The sequence below is a fragment of the Brugia malayi genome (genome assembly GCF_000002995.4).
Source record: "Brugia malayi strain FR3 genome assembly, contig: Bm_v4_Chr1_scaffold_001, whole genome shotgun sequence".
In the NCBI taxonomy this organism is placed as follows: domain Eukaryota; kingdom Metazoa; phylum Nematoda; class Chromadorea; order Rhabditida; family Onchocercidae; genus Brugia; species Brugia malayi.
Window position 1 is genome coordinate 4542315 of NW_025062475.1, and position 22990 is coordinate 4565304.

A 22990-nucleotide genomic window follows, 5' to 3' on the forward strand; every position below is an offset into this window, starting at 1 on the left:
CTAATTGATGTGGTATAAGCAGTTTATCAGATTTTACTCACATATATACATGGCATGCATATTGTCTGCACAATTGCATGATAGCATGCATGTTATTAGCATGATAGCATGCATGTCATTAGCATGATAGCATGCATGTTATTAGCATGATGACATGCACATCATTTTTAAATGCTGTAAATTCATTCTCTTTAATCCTCGTTTGTTAACAGTCTAGCTGTATGATACTAATAAATGTTATAAATTTATATGGTGAATAATTATAAAGGAAGAAAAGGAAAAGATGAAGAAGAGGTAAAATGAAAGGTTGAAATTTAACTCTATTTTTTAAACTTAATCCAATTTCATCGTACTTCATATCGAAACTTATTCATTGCAATACATTTTTAATTACCTGTAATATATTTATTATGTAATGGAAGAAAAAAGGAAAGAACTGTCTGGTAATTTTTTAAATTCTTTTCTATAAAATAAGAGGTGTAACAATATTATGATAACTACATATCGTTCCTATATTAAAATATTATATGAAAAATTAGCCGAATGATAGGAAACGAATAAATGTAATTTCATAAAATAAAAGAATTAATGGAGGGAAAGAGAGAAAATAAGATAAATATGCAATTTTATTCTGATTGCCGTCTTTTCATGCGTTCTATTTGTCGGATAATTATTACATAAAATTAAAGTATGCTACAATTTTATCACATAATGTTTTATTTTTCAAGAAATTTTACAACAAACACACGCCAAAATATAAATGATTTAAATAAATAAATAAATATATTTTTCTGCATACATCAAAAATTGTTATAATCAGAATAATGTGCAACCATTACTTGCTTCAGGTTTTTCGGAACGCAAGCTTTGAATCAGTTAAGAAAGCAGTAAAATGAAGTTGCAAAAATATTGAAGAACTATTTTGATTTATTTGAATTTTTGACCCAGTCAATTGCTCTTTCGTGCATCTATGCAAACCTACCAATCTTTTCTTATTTTTCTTTCCTTTTCAAAAAAAAGAAAAAGAAAATCACTTTTTCCCTCATTCTTATTTCATGCTTACTTTATTATACATATCTCAACATTATTTACCTTATCACTGTTTTTCTCGTCATACTCCTTATCTTTTGTTTTTATCACTTACAATAAGGAACTATTAAACAAAAAAAAAGTGATGTAAAATTTTACATGATCCTGTTTTCCGAACTTGAAAAAACATTGCAAAGAACACTACAACGTACCACTTTTCATTATCTCTCTCCCTGTTGCTTTATTATTTTCTTAAACAGCGTCTTATCACATTATTATCGTCTCCATATTTATCCCATTCATCTGTCTCATCATTTTTGGCAACCATAGATACCCACCAGACATTCACTCGTCTACCCATCTCACTCTCTTCCTATCCTATTTGTTTCTATTGCTTCATTTACATATTCCTTTCATGTTGATTAAACGTTTCTTCCAATTTTTACCTACAATTCTGTATAATTAAAAAAAAAAAGTTCCAAAAAACCAAATTATCTAAAATTCTACAAAAAAGAAATTTTTTTTTCATGGAAAAATTCCACACGAAAAAAAAAGGTAAAATATACATGATTAATTATTGCTGTTGACAGAAGAAGCAACAAGTTGAACTCAATATTTTCATTTTTTTTTTTTTTTTCATTAATATAATATTTTAAATTTGAAACAAAAGAAATCAACAATTAGAATACAACTGTTGTTGGCTGAAAACTATGAATAAAATCAACAATTCACTTGATAAACACGATACATACTACGCTTGAATATTTCTACCATCACATCAAAAAATTTTAACTTCACATTTTTCTTCTGTCCATTTTATCCGATTTTTTTCAATAAGAAATGATGAAAAAATGAGCATTTTCTAAGCATTATCTGATAATGTCTTGCTAATATATATATGATAGCGATGTCAAATGAACCTGCTTACTAAATGTGATTGCTGAATCTCAGCAAGAATATACTACTTCCTATATAATCGCTACTATGAAAATGCAAATGAACATACCAACGACTGTCATAAGCAGTCATTTCTAAAATTCAGTTCCATCAAATTAGAAAGTGCTAAGTTTTAGTGGAAAATATGATCTAAAATGGAATAAAAAAAAAAAAAAAAAAAAAAAAGACGGAAGAAGATAGTGATGTTATCCACTTCCCATTCTTTAGTAGTTAAACTAAACGAATTAAACGAAAAATATATTATTTAGCAGAATCTCATCTTTTTATTTCTTTTCTTTTCTTTCGTGAGGTATTGAGATGGCGCACAAAAACACTTCTACATTTCTTCTTCAACAGTTCCTCATGCGCCATATTTTCAGTCAATGATGCAATTGCACTTTGTGTCGATGATTTGCCGTAATTTGAGGCTATCTCCGCAGTCACGTAGCGAGTTTTCTAAAAAGGAAAAATCGATAAATTACCAAAAGTTAAATAATTGTTACACATTTTGGTAGAATATAACCGAATTACTGTCTTTATACAAAGCATAAACTATGAATACAAAGAAATACGAAATTTTCAAAACAGTTTAAAGCAATGTAACAAGAACAATGAAGTGTATATTTCATTTCAATACCTTATTTATATCAAAAATTTTATCACTCACTAAATACCATTACGAAAACAACGTCAGTAATCAGTAACGAGGAGTTTCATGTTCATGAGAAAAATCCTACCTTGACATGAACGTAATGGGCTGGCAGTGACTGTGATAATAAACGATTCAACTGGGTCAACAATGCTTTCTTTTCTTTTCGCAGATCTTCAATCATTTCTGCCGTAGCGTTCTTTTTGTATCCACTAAATAAAAATCAGCATCAAGAAAATCAGCATCTTCTTCTCAACAAAGACGAAAACACTCTGTTAATTCCTCTAACTAAAGAAATTAATTTTTTATGTAAATTAACAAGGAACTAATGACCACAACAATATCTAACAAAAACTTACAATTAACAATACAAAGTACATCACATTGGAATTTTCTTTACCACTATCAGAATCTACATTTTTCATTTTAAAAGCTTATTTCCATGAAAAAAAGTCAAATTCCAATCTTATTTTAAAATTCAATACAAAATTACTGTTGGATATATTTTTTGAATAATGCAATACAAACAGAAATCTCTCCTTCAAACTTAAACGAAAAGCTAAATCATAACGATCATTTTTAAAAAAAAAAATGGAAAATAAAAAAATAAACACAGACCTTCCATCCAAATCCAAATCTGCACTTGCTGCTGCTTTCTCAAACCATGTCTGCTTAGAATGCATCTATAAATTTATGCAAGCAATTGTATCGATTGCACATACAAGTATATATTATGGAAAATAAAGACTATTTGTTTGTCCGTTGTTGGAACAAAGATGCTAAGAAATTAACCTAGAATAAAATCTACATACAAATGAACCAACTAATAAGTAAATATTAAAATTTATATATAATGCAAGCAAATCATGAAATATTTCCAAAATTACTATTGCATAATAATATATTTGGATAAGGAGATGAGATAAAATACGGATATTACCGAAAAGTTTTTGAAAAAAAATTTCGTTTGTTAATCTTCACCTTCTTCAGTCTATGATCTAACGCTTCGACTGCTGTTGCAACTTCAACTCGTTTTTTCAAAACGGCATATAGTTCAGGTGAATCGAGTGGAAATATAGGAAATTCTTTCTCTAAATTCAAACGTTTTTTCGTTAACACTGATTCATATTTCAATAAAATTTTCGAAATTGGTACATCTTTATTTGAATATCAACATTTTGAAACAGTTTCTTTTGAAAACTCTAAAAATTTATTTACAGAAATTCTAACACAAGGAGAAAGATATAGGAATATAAGCAGAAGTAATCCTACAATATTTGATTCCTTAGTTACCCACTTATGAAATTTCCGAGCTAAAATTTCTTAGTAAAATTAATGTCATAATATTCAATTTCCTGACTAATCACTTCACGAAAAATTCCAAATCAAATGAAAACAAGAAACATTAACTAACCTCTATTCAAATTTCTGCAAATTCTTTGGTAATAAAAAACATCTTGGGAATCGATAAGTAAAATTGCAAGTCCTTCCTTCGTTGCACGTGCTGTACGACCGCATCGATGGATGTAAAGCTACAAGACAAATAAAAGTTATAGAGATAGAAAATAGTGAAACATATTATTATATATCATTACTATTAAGTTATAGAGAATGGTAAGCGTTGTTATGAAGAATGATCGAGACTCTTATCATTCTTCATAACAATTTCTCGAGCAAATGAACTTTGATTCATTTGCTCGAGAAATTGCTGAACGATGTATAACAAACACATTTCAGGTACATCACCAATCATAATCGAGCAAAGCATCAAGTGGTTGAGATTATAAATTCTAATAGATATCACATCAATAAGATACTTCAAAATCTAAATCAATCATTCGTTTAACTTGAAAATTTACTTCAGCAGTTTTTGGTATTTGATAATGAATGACATGTTGAACATCTCGAATATCCAAACCACGCGCAGCTACGTCAGTTGCAAGCAAAACAGAATCTTCTTCCACTAAAAATTCAAAATTTTTCATATTGAAAATCCACCACTACTACAGCAAGAATCAATTTAAATCAAACAAAAAAATAAAGGCTTACTAGCAAACTTTTCCAGGTTTTTTAAACGTTTCTTCTGCATCATTTTCGCATGTAACATTAGTGGAACAGGTTTATGCTCAAGCTAGAAAATAATCAAACCATAGTAGTAAAGGTAACAAGAAAGAACATAAAAACATGTCAGAATATGATTCTTTGTTTCTTTTTTAACTATTCTTATGAAAAAAGAAGAAAACAAATCTCGTTTTACCTTTTTTAAGATTCCATGCAATCTTCTAGATGCATCGACTGAATTGGTGAATACTAATGTTCGCCCACCATAACGATTTAATAGATATATGAGATTGGTGTCCTGAATCAACGCTTACAAGTAGCATAAAAGAAATTATTATCATTATCGGCGGAAACCAAACAGAGTGTAATCCGCAACGAAGTTTACCTTTTCCAATAAATTGTTGCAGTTAATCCGCGCTTCTACGACTGTCTTAGCTGTACCTCTTTCACCAGTAATATCAATAATTCTGTGTTTTTCTTTTCGTATTCCGGTGATTTCAATCAATCTGCCTAAAGAAGAGAGATAAGAAATCACCGATCTGCAAGTGAAAATGAACAAAAAAAAGTGAACAAGCAAAATAAACGAAATATTTCATGAATACCTTAATAATTGATATATCAAGTGTGCAAATGTATCACACTAAAGATATAAATAATCATGTTATTTTGGCAAAAGATGACTTAACACCAATAAGAATTGACAATTCGAAAGAACTTACTGATTTTTCCATCTGTGTCGATTTTATCAGCGTTCACATCACCATGCTTTTTAGACGCAGGGTGAGTATAGGTAAGGGTAGCAGAAAATACAAAAGTTTGGAGCTTTTTAGATGTATTTCTGTAAAGGCTTAATGTATTTCTTCAAAAATATTAGTGAATAGAACAAGCAGTTGATTATATTATCTTTCTTAGGAAAATCAATGTTAGGCTATATTTAGCGTTCAGTTGCATTATACAAAGAACCCACTACTTTAAGCAATATTTTAATGGAAAATCTTACATACTCACTTCCTTAGGGTGTCTAAAATATGTTGCAGATCTTCAAAATGTCCTTTTTCAATCATACGATCAGTTTCATCAACTACTAGACATTGTAAGTGAGACCAGTCAGAAAGACAGCTATCAGCTTCAGCTGATGTCATTAAGGCTAAAAGTCGTCCTGGAGTAGCAATAACGATTTCGGGTACATATTTTAATATACGCTCTTGTTTTTGCAATGAAAGACCACCGACAATAGATGCGACCTGCAAAATAAAAGTAACAAAAATAACTTAAAATCTAGTTACCCAACTTTTTATTACCCAACATAATCTTAAGCAAACCGAATACCATAAGCTGTTTACTTTATTTCAGGGAAGTAAGAATGGTTCAAGATAGGATCAAATAAAAACTTAAACCAATCAAATTATGGAAAGAACGTAATAATTACTTTGAACGGAGTATACTTTAGCAAAGCATCGATGTGGTTCCTAATTTGCATTACCAGTTCCCGAGTTGGCGCAAGAATGAGAGCTCTAATGCCCTTTTTTTGTTCACTGCTTTCCAGAAATGACTGATTTGCTAAAAGATGTTCAACAACAGGCACACCAAACGCCAGTGTCTTCCCACTTCCCTGTAAATGTATGGTTAAGCATAAAAGCTAAATTCGATCAACGAAGAAAGAATTGGTAACACTTAATTAGATGCTTATTATATGCTAGCAAACTACTACACACACACGTCATGAGATTAAGACCATGCTATATTGGACAGCATGTTATAAGAATATGTGATCATTCTGGGAATATAAGTGAAGCAATTAATAACTGAGACATCTTGCAAATGAAGATATGATGGAAATAATCTTTTACTAAACTAATAAACTCATAAACTTTCCATCAACAAAAAACTTCCATGGACTAGTGTTAAAAAACTAGAAAAAATCAAACTTTACCGTCTCTGCCGCTCCAATAATATCAAAGCGATCTCTAACAGCGCTTGGTATGACAAGTTTTTGTATTTCCGTCGGCTCAGTAAACCTATAATATTTTATAGTATCAATTTCACATCACTATTACCACATAATATTTCAAAAAATTCATCAATTGTCCTGCAATCCAAAAATTTAAAAAGTGATAGGAAAATACCCCATATCAGCGATAGCTTTTAAAACTGCATTAGAAATATAAAGATTTATCCAACCCGACATATCTGCAATCTCGCCTTTTTTTCCATGCAACTCATCTGCAATCATATTCTTGAAATAGCAACATGATAAAGCAGTGTATTGCTCAAAAGTTTCTTTAATGCTGGTGAAAAAGAAACACGAGAAATGAAAGATGCCAATACGAAATGTTTTTAAGAGATGGAAACAAAAAAGAAATATATACCAATTTCTTCATTATTAAAACCAATGCTGCCATTTATTCCTTCACTCTTCGCAATGGAAACCTTTAAAATGGCAATACCATCTGAATTTACATGAAAACTTTTCTCATTCAATGGATTAACCTGGTAACTTTAATATAATCTTCTTACTTATACCATTAAAAGTAGGACTAGACAGAAAAACGAGTAGAAACATTTATATGACATAATAATTTACATAATTTACATTCTTTTCCTTAAAAAATCCTATCAACATAACTTGATCTTTACTCATATAAATCTACCTGCTTTGTAACCACAGTCTCATTAAATTTCTCCAGCTCTTTTCCTTTTTTATTATTCATCGTTTTTAATGTGTGGTCATCATTTGTTTCAGATTTATCAAGTGCATCAGTTACTTTTCTCTTTTTCGCGTTCTTCTTCTTCTACAATTTTTCAACCAAAAAATTAATAGAATAAATATGGAAAGGAACGAAGAAACAAACATAAGAAAATTGATGTGATAAAAAAATTAGTGGTATTCTCTTATCATACTACTACTAAAAGTAAACAATTCCATACCACTTTTTCAACCTTAATACTGTAGAAAAAGAAGAAAAAACTGCATTAATAGTTGTCTCAACAATTCATAGTCTTCAAAACGGTATCAAATCTTAATTAATTCGAATAGTTTCCTACAATATTTGAATGATTCAAGGTAATAAATTCATATTTTAAACCTACAACATCTTTCCCATTATAACAAATATTAGCACCTCATTTTATAATATATGTTGTATAAACCAAAAGCAACTAAAAAAAAAAAAGAAATATACCATTGCATTCTTTCCATCATTATGTTCTCCGATCGGCATCGGTATGTATTCTTCAAATGATGAAAGAAATGTGAAATTCTCATCAATAATACATTCACCAGGAATATTCACCATTTTCCATTTACCATTACCACTGACAATTTTTGGCATTTGATTGAATTATACTGTAAAACGGACTGAATCTGAAATAATTACCTCCGAAATTTATTAACAAATTTCTGATAAATTTAAGTAGCTCAAAACATCATGTAACGAATTTGCATTTTGGGTGGAATTTGATTGGTTTGAATGGAATTCAGTGTTTAGTTGGACTGTATGAAATTATTAGCAGAATGATACTTTGACTTTTATACATTTGTCTATAGCGATGGAGGAGATCTTTTCGAGATGGCTTATGCAGAATTATTTTTGTGAAATCATGTTACGCTGCAGAATCACTTTTGTAACTCGGATTTTCTGCAGATATTCATTTCTCTCTCTCTCTCTACATATATATAGAATGATTTATAACAAAATTATTTCTTTCATTTCAGAAATTTACCGTAGACACAATACCGTATCATCAGTTATTAATTAATTAAAGAATTGTTTTTTATTCCTTCCTGCAGAAATTTTTATTTACTTTGATCTTCAATCATTTATAAAAAGAGTGGTTAATTCAAACTTATAACTAGTTCGAGGTCACTTTGAGGGATTCCTGAATCATTTGATTAGGTTAATTTGAAATGCAGTAACTACTTGACCTTAATATTTTATAAATAAACAAATGTGTTGGAATGAAAATATTAGTACCTCTATTTTGCTGCAGAAGAAAATGCTAAATTTAATGAATAAAAAAAAGACAAAGAAAATTTAATTTTACCCGACATCGCAGTAATTCGATGACAAATAAGTGACAAGGGAATTGATCACTTTATTCTATGTACACTATGAAAATGTTTGATCAGTTATTTGATGCAAATACAGTATTTCATGCAATTCGATTTGTTCCAATTTTCCATTTTCCTGAAGGTTTGCAAATATTGAAGAGTACAGTTGGAATAAGCCTTGTCGGAAAAACTGAATCATAATATGCCGGTATTAAATCCATAAGATGTCTTATTTGAATATTTCTTAAACAAATATAATTTCTTTCTAGAGTATAGCATCCAAAACCATGTAAAATTCATTTAATTATAACTGAACCATATGCATTGTTTAAAATGTTACAATTTGTTAACGAAGAATATGTGCGACAGGGAACAAACATGTTGATAATTTCTTCCTGTTTTATTGCTAATATTTTCCAGTTCAATCGCCAAACTTAAATTAAAGACCACTTCTTTATGCAGCTAATCTCGTTTGTTAGCTGTTAGCTGTTTGTTCAACTAACCTTTCAAATAATCTCTTCCGTTTTTTATCACTCTAAGAATGCACCTTTGCCATAAACCAGTGTTCCGTATAAGGAATTAAAGGAGCCAATTAAGGTAACAATTATAAGAAAGAAAAGCTACCTTCGAAACTCATCAAACTTTGATTTCTCTTATTAAAATATATGCTTACATTTAGATCCACAATTTTTCTTTCATTGTGATATCAATGCTGGAAATGTTCCGGAACAACGAACTATGTCACTTTATTATGCATTCTTCGTACAGTCATATTATTAGAAACGTCGCAGAGATTATTTCCGCAATTTTTCGTATTGTTACGATGATCACACTGAGCAAAACGTAATAGAAACTCTAGTTTTTGAGCAAATTTTCAGAGAAACAAAAGTTTATTAAAAATGTCTTAGAACTTTGATGAGGATAGCAACTGACATTGCTGATAGGATAATGATATTAAATGCACGAACAAATCCAATCTGTTGATGATGAATTTTTTTTTCAAAAATCGCAGAATATCACTGTTTTAAATCTACTTGGAAATTGGGGACATGAGTGATAAAATGTTGTCGTGGAAGTGAGCTTACTTACCATTTTTCTGATAAGTTCACCACTACGTCATTTTCTTTACACTGCCTAATAATTGCTCCTTTGCAAAGAGTTACAAAGAACTATTATGAAGATTGAACATTCTAATAATGAACATCAGATTTTTCCAGTCTAAAACTTATAGGTTCAATTATAAAACGACTATCTAACACATAAAAAATTCATAGAACTTTGCAAAAAAAAAAGGGTAATCAAAAACTTTCTAGAAGACATAGTTATCAATGAGTTAAATGAAAATTTGACTGGTGCATTCAGTTGTTCGTTCTCCTCGGTTAAATTATTTTCTGTAGCAAAACCTTCAAAAATTAAAAGCATGCAAAAAAAATTTAGCGTTACTGAATATTTAGCAAAATTTGTCGCATAAAAATGTTTTTTGAAGCATTTATATAGAATGAATTATAATTTCACTTTTTTTGCTTTGAAGAGAAACGCGTTATAAATCTGATTGCATTTACTTAAAATTTTTGCGACAAATTTTGAAAATCATAAAATCAGTTCTTCACCAAAAATATTTTTGCATAGAATAAAGATTGTTCAGTTCAAAGGAGAAATGAAATTGATCTAGAATTCATGACGAACTTATTGTGTTTCCCTCCAAATTCGTTTTGATTTTTGCTTCTGTGAAACAATAATAGGCAACTCCAGCATTTGAATCAACTAGATAATAAGATTTGTGAAAATTTCATAAACTAATTCTTATTCATTGATCGGTGAAGCTGCAACTTCGAAGCTCATCAGACGTTTATTAAAATATATATTTGCATTTGAACTGACAATCTCATTTTAGCATCATTCTGCACTGTGCCACTACTAAACTGAAACAGGCGGAATTTTATTTTAACTGTCGACATTTTAGCTAATTGAGTGAGAAGCACTGACATTCTGGCGTATTCAGTGATAGTCGCACGAGACTTAAACTGATGAAAAATGATAAAATATTATTATTAGAAGCCGCACGACAAGTAACAATTAATGGCTGTATGAATTTAGTCATTCATGCATTACATTCGTGCCACACTTCTTTCTTCCGATAATCTCCGAAGCACAACCATTGCTAAACATCATATGGAGTCAAAAAGCATCAGTTGTCAATTTAATAATAGAAAAATTAGAATGAAAGGGAAACAGTACGAATAATAAATACAAGTGACACAGATTAAAAACTGTTTGAACCTTTGGTCGTTTAATTCCAGCAATTTCAAATAAAAACTTTCAATCGAGTATTTCTGTCATTGTAAAAATTCAGTTTTTCATCTTGCTCTTCATTTCAATGACACAAATCATCTGGTTGAGCTTTCTGCTTTGTACTGTTTTGGCTGAGAATGAAACTATCTCTTTACTAAATCTCGACATCGATGACATTACATGGGATGACTGTAGCAATGGGTACTTCTCAACTAGTTTCAACATCCTTGATAATAGCAATTTGGAGTCGATTCTAGGTTCAAGCATTGATGCTCATAAAAGAGAACCAGAAAATACTGGTAGAGAATTACCAGGAACATCTGCTAGGAATTTGGAGATTAGCATTTCATCTGATTTTTCGCACTTCGATTTCACTGATTTGTGGAAAAGTGAGCATAGAAGCAATGAGGATTCGAAAATCGAAACCGTTCCAATCACAACAGGAAATTCTCAGTTGCAAGAATTGCCGAGAACAGATGGTGAGAATATGCATAGTAGCATTTCGGCAAACACTGAGAAGTCCGAAATAAAAACTGATCTCGTTACTGCAAAAAACATGGAGTTATTTGTTTTGCAAAATCCTACCATTACAGGTATCATTAATCTAACATATGCTCACAATTTTTTTCAAATTACATTAATTCATTCCAAATGATTGGACGATGATAATTGCAAAAATAAATATTATAAGATAATTTTCCAGATAAGAAAAATTATGAGTGTCCCCATGTCGGATGTACTATGAAAACAAAAAGTCGCAATGAATACATAGCTCACAGGAGAACGCATCCCAAACCTTTTATTTATGAATGCAAAGTGCCCGGTTGTGGACAAACATTCACTCATCAGTCAACACTCGTCAATCACCAGAAAACACACGGGCCTAAACTTAAGTGCGAAAATTGTGGCAAAAACTTCAACTCGAAGTATAGACTAAACGCTCACGGGAAACGCTGTGCGAATGTTCCATGTTAGTTCCACAAATTCAGAAAATTTTGAACATTTTTTATCTGACTGTCTACCTGAAGTGGAATGCACAGCTGAGAAATATTGTTGTATAGCAGTGAAGAATAGGATTATAAAAATTATTATAAGACAATATTTCAGATGATAAAAATTATGAATGTCACCATGTCGGGTGTACTATGAAAACGAAGAGCCACAATGAATACATTGATCACAAGAAAACACATCCCGAACCTTTTATTTATGAATGCAAAGTGTCCGGTTGTGGGCGAACATTCAATCACCCATCAACATTCTACAGTCATGACAAAACACATGGGACTAAACTTCAGTGCGGGAACTGTGGCAAAATTTTCAACTCTAAAAATAATTTGAGGTCTCACAAGAAGCGTTGTACGAAAGCTCTACGTTAGTTTCACAAATTTAGCAGAACTCTAACATGTTTGCCTTCCTGGAGTGAAATGCACAGCTGAGAAAGATTCATTATATAGCAGTACAAAATTCAATAGATCAATATTTAACAAAGACTCAACAAAGCGATAGATCCTTCTCATTTATATTCAAAATAAAAAAAAAAAGTAAGCAGTACCTGCTGTTCAAGGAATGGAATGAGTTTAAAAGTTATTTTCTTAAGAAGGCCTTTGCTTTTACGTGAAATTGTAGATATTGAACAGTAAGAAATCAAAAACTGATGATCTCATCTACAATTACATTTTTAATTTAAATACATGAAAAACAAGTAAAGAAGCTATTTGAAGTATAATATCACAGACATTTTTATGATCGGTTTTCAAATTGCGTTAATTAATTACAAATTGCTATGATAGGACTGAAGAAAGAAGTGTTATCAAACAGCTTTTCAGATGATAAAAATTATGAATGTCACCATGTCGGGTGTACGATGAAAACGAAGAGTTACAGTAAATATATAGCTCACAGGAAAACGCACCCCAAACCTTTTGTTTATGAGTGCAAAGTGTTCGGTTGTGGAGGAACATTCAATAATCCATCAACATTCTACAGTCATCAGGAAACACACGGGCCTAAACTTCAGTGCGGAAACTGTGGCAAAATTTTCAACTCTAAAAATAATTTGAGGTCTCACAAGAAGCATTGTACGAAAGCTCCACGTTAGTTTCACAAATTTAGCAAGACTTCAAACATATTTGTCTGCTTGAAGTGAAATGCACATGAAAATGTGCTGAAAAAACATCCGTGAAATTGTATAATAGCAACACAAAATTCAGTAAATAATGCGATGCAAAAAAAAAGCCATGTAAAGAAGCACTTAATTGCTCCATTAGGCCAAATTTCGGCAAACTTTTTATACCTTTTGGTGTATTCATTCTAGCCGTAACAGAAAGCAATTAACAATTCGCGAATATTTCGGAAGAAATACGATAAGGTGCGCAAGAATGAGAAGCTACACGGCATTTCTGGTGCTATCATCGGAATGATGCAGAAAATTTTATTGATTTACAATTTTATTGATATTCATAAATCTACCTTATTTTATGGAATAAATACACTTTTTGCAATTTTTGTCCTTATGAAAATTAGAGCCAACAGAAATTAGTCATTGCATAGCTGAATTGACATTATTCAAATAAAGTAGCTAATTAATCAAGTAAGAAATATTCCTTTTATTTGATTTTTTTCGTCATTTTTTTGAATGGTCACGAAATGAAAGTTAGAATCAATAGGTGAAATTTAAATTTATCAAGCACAAACAGTATTGGATTTTACAAATTTATAATGTCTATGTGTACGCATAAATAGCTTAAGTTTCTCATATGATATTAACGTTGACAAAATTGTTAGGATTGTAAGCTTAGCACTTTAGTACTGACATTTTAGTTCAAAATCGGGTTTAGCTTATAAATAAAATGTTCATCGTGTGTTTTCATATGTTTAATACATTCATTTCAGTTTTTAGTGTTCACTGTAAGCCTCAAAATAAAGACTTTGCGACTGCTTCCTTGTTAAATGAATCTTCCCAATTCAGAGAAGTAATAGCATCTGGCCAGTTGGCATGTAGATTGGAATTTCATTAAAGTAATAAGTCATGGTTGAAAAACAAAAAATCATTAAAGAACTTAAAGTTTGAATCATTGTATCTTCCTAATTCAGAGAAGTAATTCAACCAGAATTTATACAAAATTTCCAATTGATGGCATATTCTCGCTAAAATTTCTTCAAGAATTGTCTTGATGAGAATGGTAGGCACAGTTATTTTTTGGTAATGACTTAAATTTACATTATTTTTAATGAAAATTAACTTATTCCTACTAAAAATGCATTTGATATAAAAATAATATAATTAAACAATTTGGTAATGTCAAATTCCAACTGATCAAATTAAACGTTCAAGACATAAAAGCTGGTCGAATAGTGAACTTGAAAGAGGTCAATTAATGGAATATAATACTTTCCATGCAATTTCAGCAGATGAAAGATTGTTGGAATAGAACAAAAGCGAAATATGTAAATTTAGCTCACAACAATTGTCAAAATGTTATACATTTTCTGTTGTACATTTTTATAACATTATCCATTCATGTTTTTTCACAATTGGTTCAAACAAAATTTTTGTCACCCGATTTTTTTACTAGAGAATAACAAAAGATTTATTGTGTTTCATGTGACGTAATCCTACTAGATTAAGCATGAAATGTTAGCATTTCAGTCAGATTCCTGTACAGTACGTCAGTTAAGTGTAAATTGAAAATGTAATACTCAATGAGAAGAAAAATAGAAGTAAAAGAATTGGAAAGTTATAGAATATTGAAACAAAAAGAGTGAGATTCATCTGATAAATAATGATTAGAATTATCATAATGAAGTTGTAGAATTTCTGCATCATTCTGATGATATTATCAGAAATATCGTGCAGCTTCTCATTCTTGCGCACTTGTAGAGTCTTTTTAGAAATATTTTCAAATTAATGAAAAATGATGAAGTGGTATTAATTAATTATCAGGAGTTACACGACAGGTAACAATTGATGGCCGTATGAATTTAATTTTTCATGCATGACAATTTAATTTTTAATCTTTTATTCATACAGTCCAAAAGCGTATTCATCAGCTATTAATTTAAGAATGGAAAAATTAGAGTGAAAGGAAAAAAAATATGAGGAATGATGCAAATAAGACAGATTAAAAAGTGTTTAAACCTTTGGCCGTTTAATTCCAACCAATCTGAAATAAAGACTTTCAATCAAGTATTTCTGTCATTGTAAAAATTCAGTTTTTCATCTTGCTCTTCATTTCAATGATACAAATCATCTGGTTGAGCTTTCTGATTTGTATTGTTTTGGCTGAGAATGAAACTATCTCTCTACTAAATCTCGACATAGATGACATTACATGGGATGACTGTAGCAATGGGTACTTCTCAACTAATTTCAACATCCTTGATAGCACCAATTTGGAGTCGATTCTGGGTTCAAGCATTGATGCTCATAAAAGCGAACCAAGAAATACTGGTAGAGAATTACCAGGAACATCTGCTGGGAATTTGGAGGATAGCATTTCATCTGATTTTTCGCACTTTGATTTTACTGATTTGTGGAAAAGTGAACATAGAAGCAATGAGGATTCGAAAATCGGAACCGTTCTAATCACAACAGGAAATTCTCAGTTGCAAGAATTGCCGAGAACAGATGGTGAGAATATGCATAGTAGCATTTCGGCAAACATTGAGAAGCCCGACATAAAACCTGATCTTGTTCCTGCAAAAAACTCAAAGTTGTTTGTTCCTCAAAACGTTTCCATTACAGGTAACATTAAGTTTTTGCTTCTAATTATATATGCCTATAATTTGAGTTCATAATCATTTTCCAAATTACATTAATTCATTACCAAATGATATAATGGAAGATGTTAGTTGCAAAAACAAATATTACACGATAATTTTTCAGACCGGAAAAATTACGAGTGTCCCCATATCGGGTGTGCTATGATAATGAAGAATTACAATCAATACATAGCTCACAGGAAAACGCATCCCAAACCTTTTATTTATGAATGCAAAGTGTTCGGTTGTGGGCGAACATTCAATTATCCATCATCATTGTCCCGTCATCAGGAAATGCACCGGCCCAAAGTTCAGTGCGGAGACTGTGGCAAAATTTTCAGCTGTAAAAATAATTTGAAGTTTCACAAGAAGCGTTGTACGAAAGCTCCACGTTAGTTTCACAAATTTAACAGAACTTCAAACATGTTTATTTATTTGGAGTGAAATGCACAGCTGAGAAAGATCCGTCGTATAGCAATACAAAATTCAATAGGAAAGCAACATTTAACCACAAATAAATAGATCATCCTCGTTTATATTCAACGTAAGAAAAGATAAGCAGTACCTACTGTTCAAGGAATGGAATGAATACGTGATTGAACAGCAAAGAATCGAGGACTGGACCTGATTTCATCGCAGTGAAAAATTTAAAAAAAAAAATTTTAAATACATGAGAAAACAAGTAAAGATCCGTGACATGAGCTATTGAAGTATATCGTACACATTTTAATGATCAGTTTTCAAATTGCGTTAATTAATTACAAATTGGTATGATAGAATTATAAAAACAAATGTTGTAAAAGAATTTTTCAGATGAGGAAAATTACGAGTGTCCCCATGTCGGATGTACTATGAAAACAAAAAATTACAAGGAATACATAGCTCACAGGAAAACGCACCCCAAACCTTTTGTTTATGAGTGCAAAGTGTCGGGTTGTGGGCGAACATTCACTCATCCATCATCATTCTCCTTTCATCATGAAACACACAAGCTTAATGTTCATTGCGAAAATTGTGGCAAAATTTTCATCTATAGGAATAATCTAAGCGCTCATAGGAAGCATTGTACGAAAGCTCCACGTTAGTTTCACAAATTTAGCAGGACTTCAAACATATTTGTCTGCTTGAAGTGAAATGCACATGAAAATGTGCTGAAAAAACATCCGTGAAATTGTATAATAGCAACACAAAATTCAGTAAATAATGCGATGCAAAAAAAAAGCCATGTAAAGAAGCACTTAATTGCTCCATTAGGCCAAATTTCGGCAAACTTTTTATACCTTTTGGTGTGTTCATTCTAGCCGTAACAGAAAGCAATTAACAATTCGCGAATATTTCGGAAGAAATACGATAAGGTGCGCAAGAATGAGAAGCTACACGGCATTTCTGGTGCTATCATCGGAATGATGCAGAAAATTTTATTGATTTACAATTTTATTGATATTCATAAATCTACCTTATTTTATGGAATAAATACACTTTTTGCAATTTTTGTCCTTATGAAAATTAGGGCCAACAGAAATTAGTCATTGCATAGCTGAATTGACATTATTCAAATAAAGTAGCTAATTAATCAAGTAAGAAATATTCCTTTTATTTGATTTTTTTCGTCGTGTTTTTGAATGAACACAAAATGAAAATTAGAGCTAATCGGGAAATTTAAATTTATTCAAGCACAAATATTATTGGATTTATAATGCAATGTGTGTGCTTAAGTTTCTAACATAATATTAGCGCCAAAAAAATTGCTAGGATTCAAAGCCTTAACACTGGTGGTAGTTCTTTTCCACTTCTACAACAAAAGGACGTTAAGCAGTGTGAAGGAAATAGCGCTAACAATAAACTTATCAGAAAACATAGCGAGCAAACTTATTTTTATGATAAAATTATACCACTGATCTACCTAACTTTTAAGTTTCGGTAATGGTATTCCCTTAAGTTTGCGAAGAAAATAATTTCATTGAATTCAAGAGATTCGACTTCTTCATGCATTTGATTTCCGTAAATATCACTGCCGTTAATCCTGTTCATCATGTCAGCGTTATCGTTCTTGTTGAAGTTCCAAGTAGTTTTTGATATAATTGTTTTCCTGAAATTTTGCTCAGAAATCATGTTATTTGACTTTTGCTTAGTGTAGTCATCGCTACAATGCGAATTCATAAATATTGCCTGATATTGGCAAATGCTAATATTATGGCCAATTGATGGTATTCAATATTGGGTTTATCACGGGATAATATTCAAATATGAATCCCTTACGACCATCCAATGAAGAATGCAACAGAATGTCAATGCTTCTCAACCAATTCAACTAATATTTCGATCATTGGAATAAATTATTTTTTTCAGTTGTGCAGTGACACACTGCAGAATGATGCATGCGTCAGCAATATTAAGCTGTGAATTTCGTTCTATTAATGCAAAGAATTGTTGAAAAATTTGCAAAAGTGGTTAATTTTTGAAAATTGCTGTAAATGGATAGTTGTAAATAAATTTCTTTTCACAAATATGATTAGTAACAAATTAGAGATTTTTTTTTTTTTGATGTTATTGGGAGAAGCAAGAAAATCAAGTTATTTGTGATGGCCTTTGTAAATCCTCCTTAAAGTAACAAAATTATAATGCATTAATAATAAATTTAGAGAAAAGAAAAAGATATGATTTTAAAATTTTAACGAGTATGATTATTATATCTTTGAAGATTTCTCTGTTTCAGTCGTAAGCGTCCGATTAATTTTACGGCTACTAATATTTTGCTCAGAAAAATTGGTAAAAACAGGAACTTTTTCCCTTAAATGTGATATTTGTTGTTGAAAGAACTAAAATTTTTTATCGTCAATATTTCCGAAGTCAAATTATTTTCATTTCAATGAAATCGATTTTATTTTCATATTGTAATCATTTGACAAGCTGATAAAAATTTACAACGGGAGAAATATCTGCTGCCTGTAAATTGACTGTTAGATTGAGTGATAGTGTGATATGCATTTTCTGTAATTAAAAAAATTTATTGTATTGGAGAGGTTGCTGATATCGGAGAGATTGTTGGATGTAGATGTAAATATGTAGAGTAACACAGGAATTATTTTCTTTGTTAACACAAGCAGCACCAGAATAAAATTATAAGAACTGAGTACAAATCGAGTAAACTTTTATTGGTGTCCTTTTGTTTATACCGCAGTATATATAAGTTAAAAAAGGAAGTTGTCGCAAAATTCGAAAATAATCTCGCGAACAACCAAATAATTTACAAAATATATCAAATAAAATTGTATTAATCTAAATACTACAATTTGTCTTAAATGAACAGCAGAAATGTAAAACTGATTCAAATTGCAAATTGTAAGCAATCATTATTCCAACACTCATCTTCGCATTGTAGTTGAGCTGTTCCCTTATCCAGACATTTTCATTGGTAACAAAGGTTATGTGCATTGTTTAACATGTTTAAAAATTACCCTTTTCTTTCAAATCAAATGTGCTTGCAATTCGAAGTACTGTAAAGGTCTTCTAAGCTGATAGTCATCCTTTGGGAAACTACAATATTAAAATCATCATTTACTATATAAAGAGCAAGGATCATCTCATAGCTCCTTACTGCTCTTGTTGCGAGTCAATGCCCATTATATATAAGGATTTGTCTTAATCAGTTTTTCCTTACCAGTAAATCACAATTCGACTGTTCTCCCTCATTCACATTTCAATTCATTTTCCCATCAATTTATTCATTTATACACTTTCTTCATCAAATTCGTAGATACTCTACGAAATTATCAGTATCGTTGCTTTAGATTAATACCTATATAATATCTCTAGCAAATAAAATCATTACAAAAATCCTATCATCCAACGCATTCATCCACACCAACTACAATAACAATAAGGAGGTCTTTGAGCATAAGAAAGTTATATGCAGACTGAACCCCAACTTTTACAATAGGAGTGGTAATGATGAATTCTTTGTTAAACTTGAAGGATAGTCATAGTCAAAATGTAAACAAAGAAAGGGAAGGTAATTTAAGGTTTAAATATCAAGGAAGAAACAAAAAGTTTAAACGACAAGCATTTTTGGATACAGTATAAACATGATTAGAACAAAGAGTTTAATATATAAACATTATTTGCGAAGGGTTCATCGAGCATGTTTCTTACCCTTGTTTTCTATTTTTATATTTTAGAGTTTTACGATATTAAAATCTTCCACAAAGTTAGCCATGAATCCTAGGTCAGTTTCATTGACTTTTGAGTTGAATGTTCTTTATTTTCTGGAAATGCGTTATAATTCCAATAAAATATTTTTGGCGATGAAAAGCAAATATTTTATGAATTTTGGTCCGTATCGTTTCTCTTCAAAGTAAAAAAAGTAAAATTGCAACTTCATTATGCATAAAATGGTTTAAATGGTTTAAAAAACACCTTTGTGCTATGAATTTTGATAAATTTTCGGCAACACTTGGATTATTTCGCGTGTTTTTAAATTTTGGAAGTTTTGCTACTGAAAATAATTTGGCTGATGAGAACGAACAACTAAATGCACCAATGAAATTTCCATGATAACTATGTCTTCTAGGAAGTTTTCTATTTTCCTGTTTTTTCTTTTTTTTCTTCAAAATTCTATGCACTTTTTATGTATTGGATAGTGAAATAACCAAATGGACCTATAACGTTTGAAGTGGAAAGATGTATATTTGACATTGATAATGTGCTTTTCCGATGATAATAGCAACACTGACTTATGATAGTGACCAAACCAAACATGACCATTCCCCAAAAAATGCATGCAAAATAATCAATAAAGTTGAAAATATCTAATTTTTTAAATGAAGTTATATTTTTAAATAGTATTAGCATTGAATGAAAATAAAATTTAACATTATCAAAACTTATTTCCTAGTTTAAAATACAAAAAACTCAGAGCGGATGAATTCAGCAAATTTCTATTGTCTCTTTTATCGAGAAACAATTAGGATTTGAATACCATTTTAGGGGATCTCTTATCATTGCCATCGATATAATTTCACGAGAGAATAATAAATATATTTGCTCTAAGTATAACTTGAAAGAAGCCAACACAGATGATAAGATTCTGGCAGCAACAAAAAATGACTGCATACGATTAGATTTCATACGTCATTAATTCCTACTTGTCATTTAGATTGATTATCATTTAATACCTATTGAGAGTAGTAAAGTATTCATTCGAGTGGTATTTAATTCATTCTATGTTAATAGTTCATCTTGGTACAATGTTTACAGTTACGCAACCCTTTTTTTAAATGGAACGTTATGAATTCGATATAAAATATATAATTAAGGATAATAGTTGTTTCAGTGGGATTATGCTCCAATTCCTTTCTCTTGTGGAGCATTAAACTGCCATGCAAAATTCATCCAACTATTTGGTGCAAAGAAATCGATGAGATAAAGCCTAGACCAATTGTTCAGAAGAATGTCTAGCAGCCAATTCGTTTCAATTCACATTCGTTTCTTACTTTGCCAAAATTTCCCTATTTCATATTTATAGCTAAATTAAACACTGGAAAATTGAAATATTTGAATTGTCGCTCTTTTACTGAACTATATTTAATTTTCAGAAGACTGTACATTACAATGAAAATTTTTTCTTTACATACTATTAATCGTCGCATCAATCGATTATGTGACAACCCCAGGAACAAAATATTTTGTTAACAAGTTTCACATATTAAAAATTGTAAACTAACTTTCATGCTTTTAGTATAATTCATTACATTCAAAATTCCGAAATAGGAAAAGCTTAACTCAGAAGTATCACTTCCTGTTCGTTGTGATTAACATATGGTTAGTATGTTGTTGTGATAACATATATCATAGCTGTTATCCTAAAATTCCTGTTTGTATCAGGAAATTGTCTTTTTTGATATTTTAAGCTTTTTTTCTTCATCAATTCTTTTTTATTTGTTTCCATTCAGAACATTTTTTCTAGTTTATTTCTATTTTTTACTTAAAAATGGTAAAACACTGAAGTTGTGAAATATCTCAATGAAAAAGGACTATAAAAACAAATGAAAACTTGTCAGTGTGGCGTTTCATGTTTTCATCTTATCACTTTGCTTCATCAATACATAAAACTCTTGGGAATTTTCCACGTCACCGAGGAAGAAATTTGTGTTATTTTTTCTTTTTGTCTTTTATTTTTGTTTTGTGCCTCAAAATATTATATTTGAATTATTGCTTTAAAAAATACTGGGCGCAAACACTTTTCAATGGAAGTCTTATGAAATGTTTCAATTCAATTAAAATTTTGTTCCAAATTTAGTTGTAGAAAATCTCAAATTTTGCTCATGATTGTTTTGAATAAATTTCATCCAATCTTATACATTTAATTAATCAAATGATCGAATGAATGCTGAAATGTTTGAGAACTTCCTTTACACCGGAAAGACTGACAGCTTTCACTTTTATTGTTGACACTTATAATTTAAGTTGAAAGAATATCTCCAGTTTTTCTCTCAAGATATTCCGACCAAAATTTCTTCGAGAATTGCCCTGATGAGAATGATAGGTAGTGTTATTGTTTGGTAATGGCTTAAATTTACATTATTTTCAATTATTAGCTTTCTAATAAAAATAAACTGTTTCATTCTTTTGGTTCTCTTGTCTCACATCCATATATAGGCATTTCTACATCCGTCTGACATCTGGTCGAGCCTTTGTTCGGAAACTTGTAATTTCCGCTTTCAACCAGAAAAGTGAAGGACTTCAGAACAACTTGTTCAAACTCAGCGGGAACTCTCAGTTCTTTGATTCAACCTTTTTGACACGGTTATATCGAAATTCCTAAATGCATCACTTATTGTATTTGAAAATTTATTGAAGCATTCGATCCTTATTTACCTTAAAAGATAGCAAATTTTTTACACGCTGCACAGAAATTCCAGGGTTAAATTCAATAAGACATCTCAGAGAATCAAAAATCTCGATCCCACCATGCATTTGTATTTTTTCTGATTTTTAAGTTTCTCAATGAAGAAATTTCCATAATTTTATTGAAGCCATAAATTCATTGGACAATAATTACAATTAGCAGAAGAAAAATGGCAGCAATTTTAGTCAAAATTAGTTTTATCACACTAAGCACCCATTAAATTAAAAAATATAATATATCGACAGTATGGACGGCTAATATAAAAGTATAATATAAAGGTTTAAATTTTCAATTATTTCTA

At 30.5% G+C, this 22990-nt stretch overlaps 3 protein-coding genes across 3 annotated transcripts; 2 read left to right on the top strand and 1 right to left on the bottom strand.

Annotated features, from left to right (window-relative positions):
* Positions 1-2241: 2241 nt before the first annotated feature.
* Bm4436 (DEAD/DEAH box helicase family protein) lies at positions 2242-8007 on the bottom strand (the record flags this gene model as incomplete). Its single annotated transcript, XM_043076544.1, has 17 exons — positions 2242-2421; positions 2703-2826; positions 3233-3297; positions 3596-3705; positions 4029-4146; positions 4474-4571; positions 4664-4739; positions 4872-4973; positions 5061-5185; positions 5395-5513; positions 5684-5919; positions 6105-6287; positions 6609-6693; positions 6802-6898; positions 7045-7105; positions 7327-7467; positions 7858-8007. The coding sequence occupies 17 exons, from the start codon at positions 8005-8007 to the stop codon at positions 2242-2244; spliced, it is 2070 nt and encodes a 689-aa protein (XP_042932478.1).
* Positions 8008-11103: 3096 nt separating this feature from the next.
* Positions 11104-13119, top strand: Bm10658 (Zinc finger, C2H2 type family protein; the record flags this gene model as incomplete). The annotated part of the gene is made up of 4 exons (XM_001902226.1): positions 11104-11611; positions 11722-11988; positions 12126-12392; positions 12848-13119. The coding sequence occupies 4 exons, from the start codon at positions 11104-11106 to the stop codon at positions 13117-13119; spliced, it is 1314 nt and encodes a 437-aa protein (XP_001902261.1).
* A 2138-nt stretch (positions 13120-15257) lies between these two features.
* Positions 15258-16867, top strand: Bm10659 (Zinc finger, C2H2 type family protein; the record flags this gene model as incomplete). The annotated part of the gene is made up of 3 exons (XM_001902225.1): positions 15258-15765; positions 15907-16173; positions 16596-16867. The coding sequence occupies 3 exons, from the start codon at positions 15258-15260 to the stop codon at positions 16865-16867; spliced, it is 1047 nt and encodes a 348-aa protein (XP_001902260.1).
* Positions 16868-22990: the final 6123 nt, after the last annotated feature.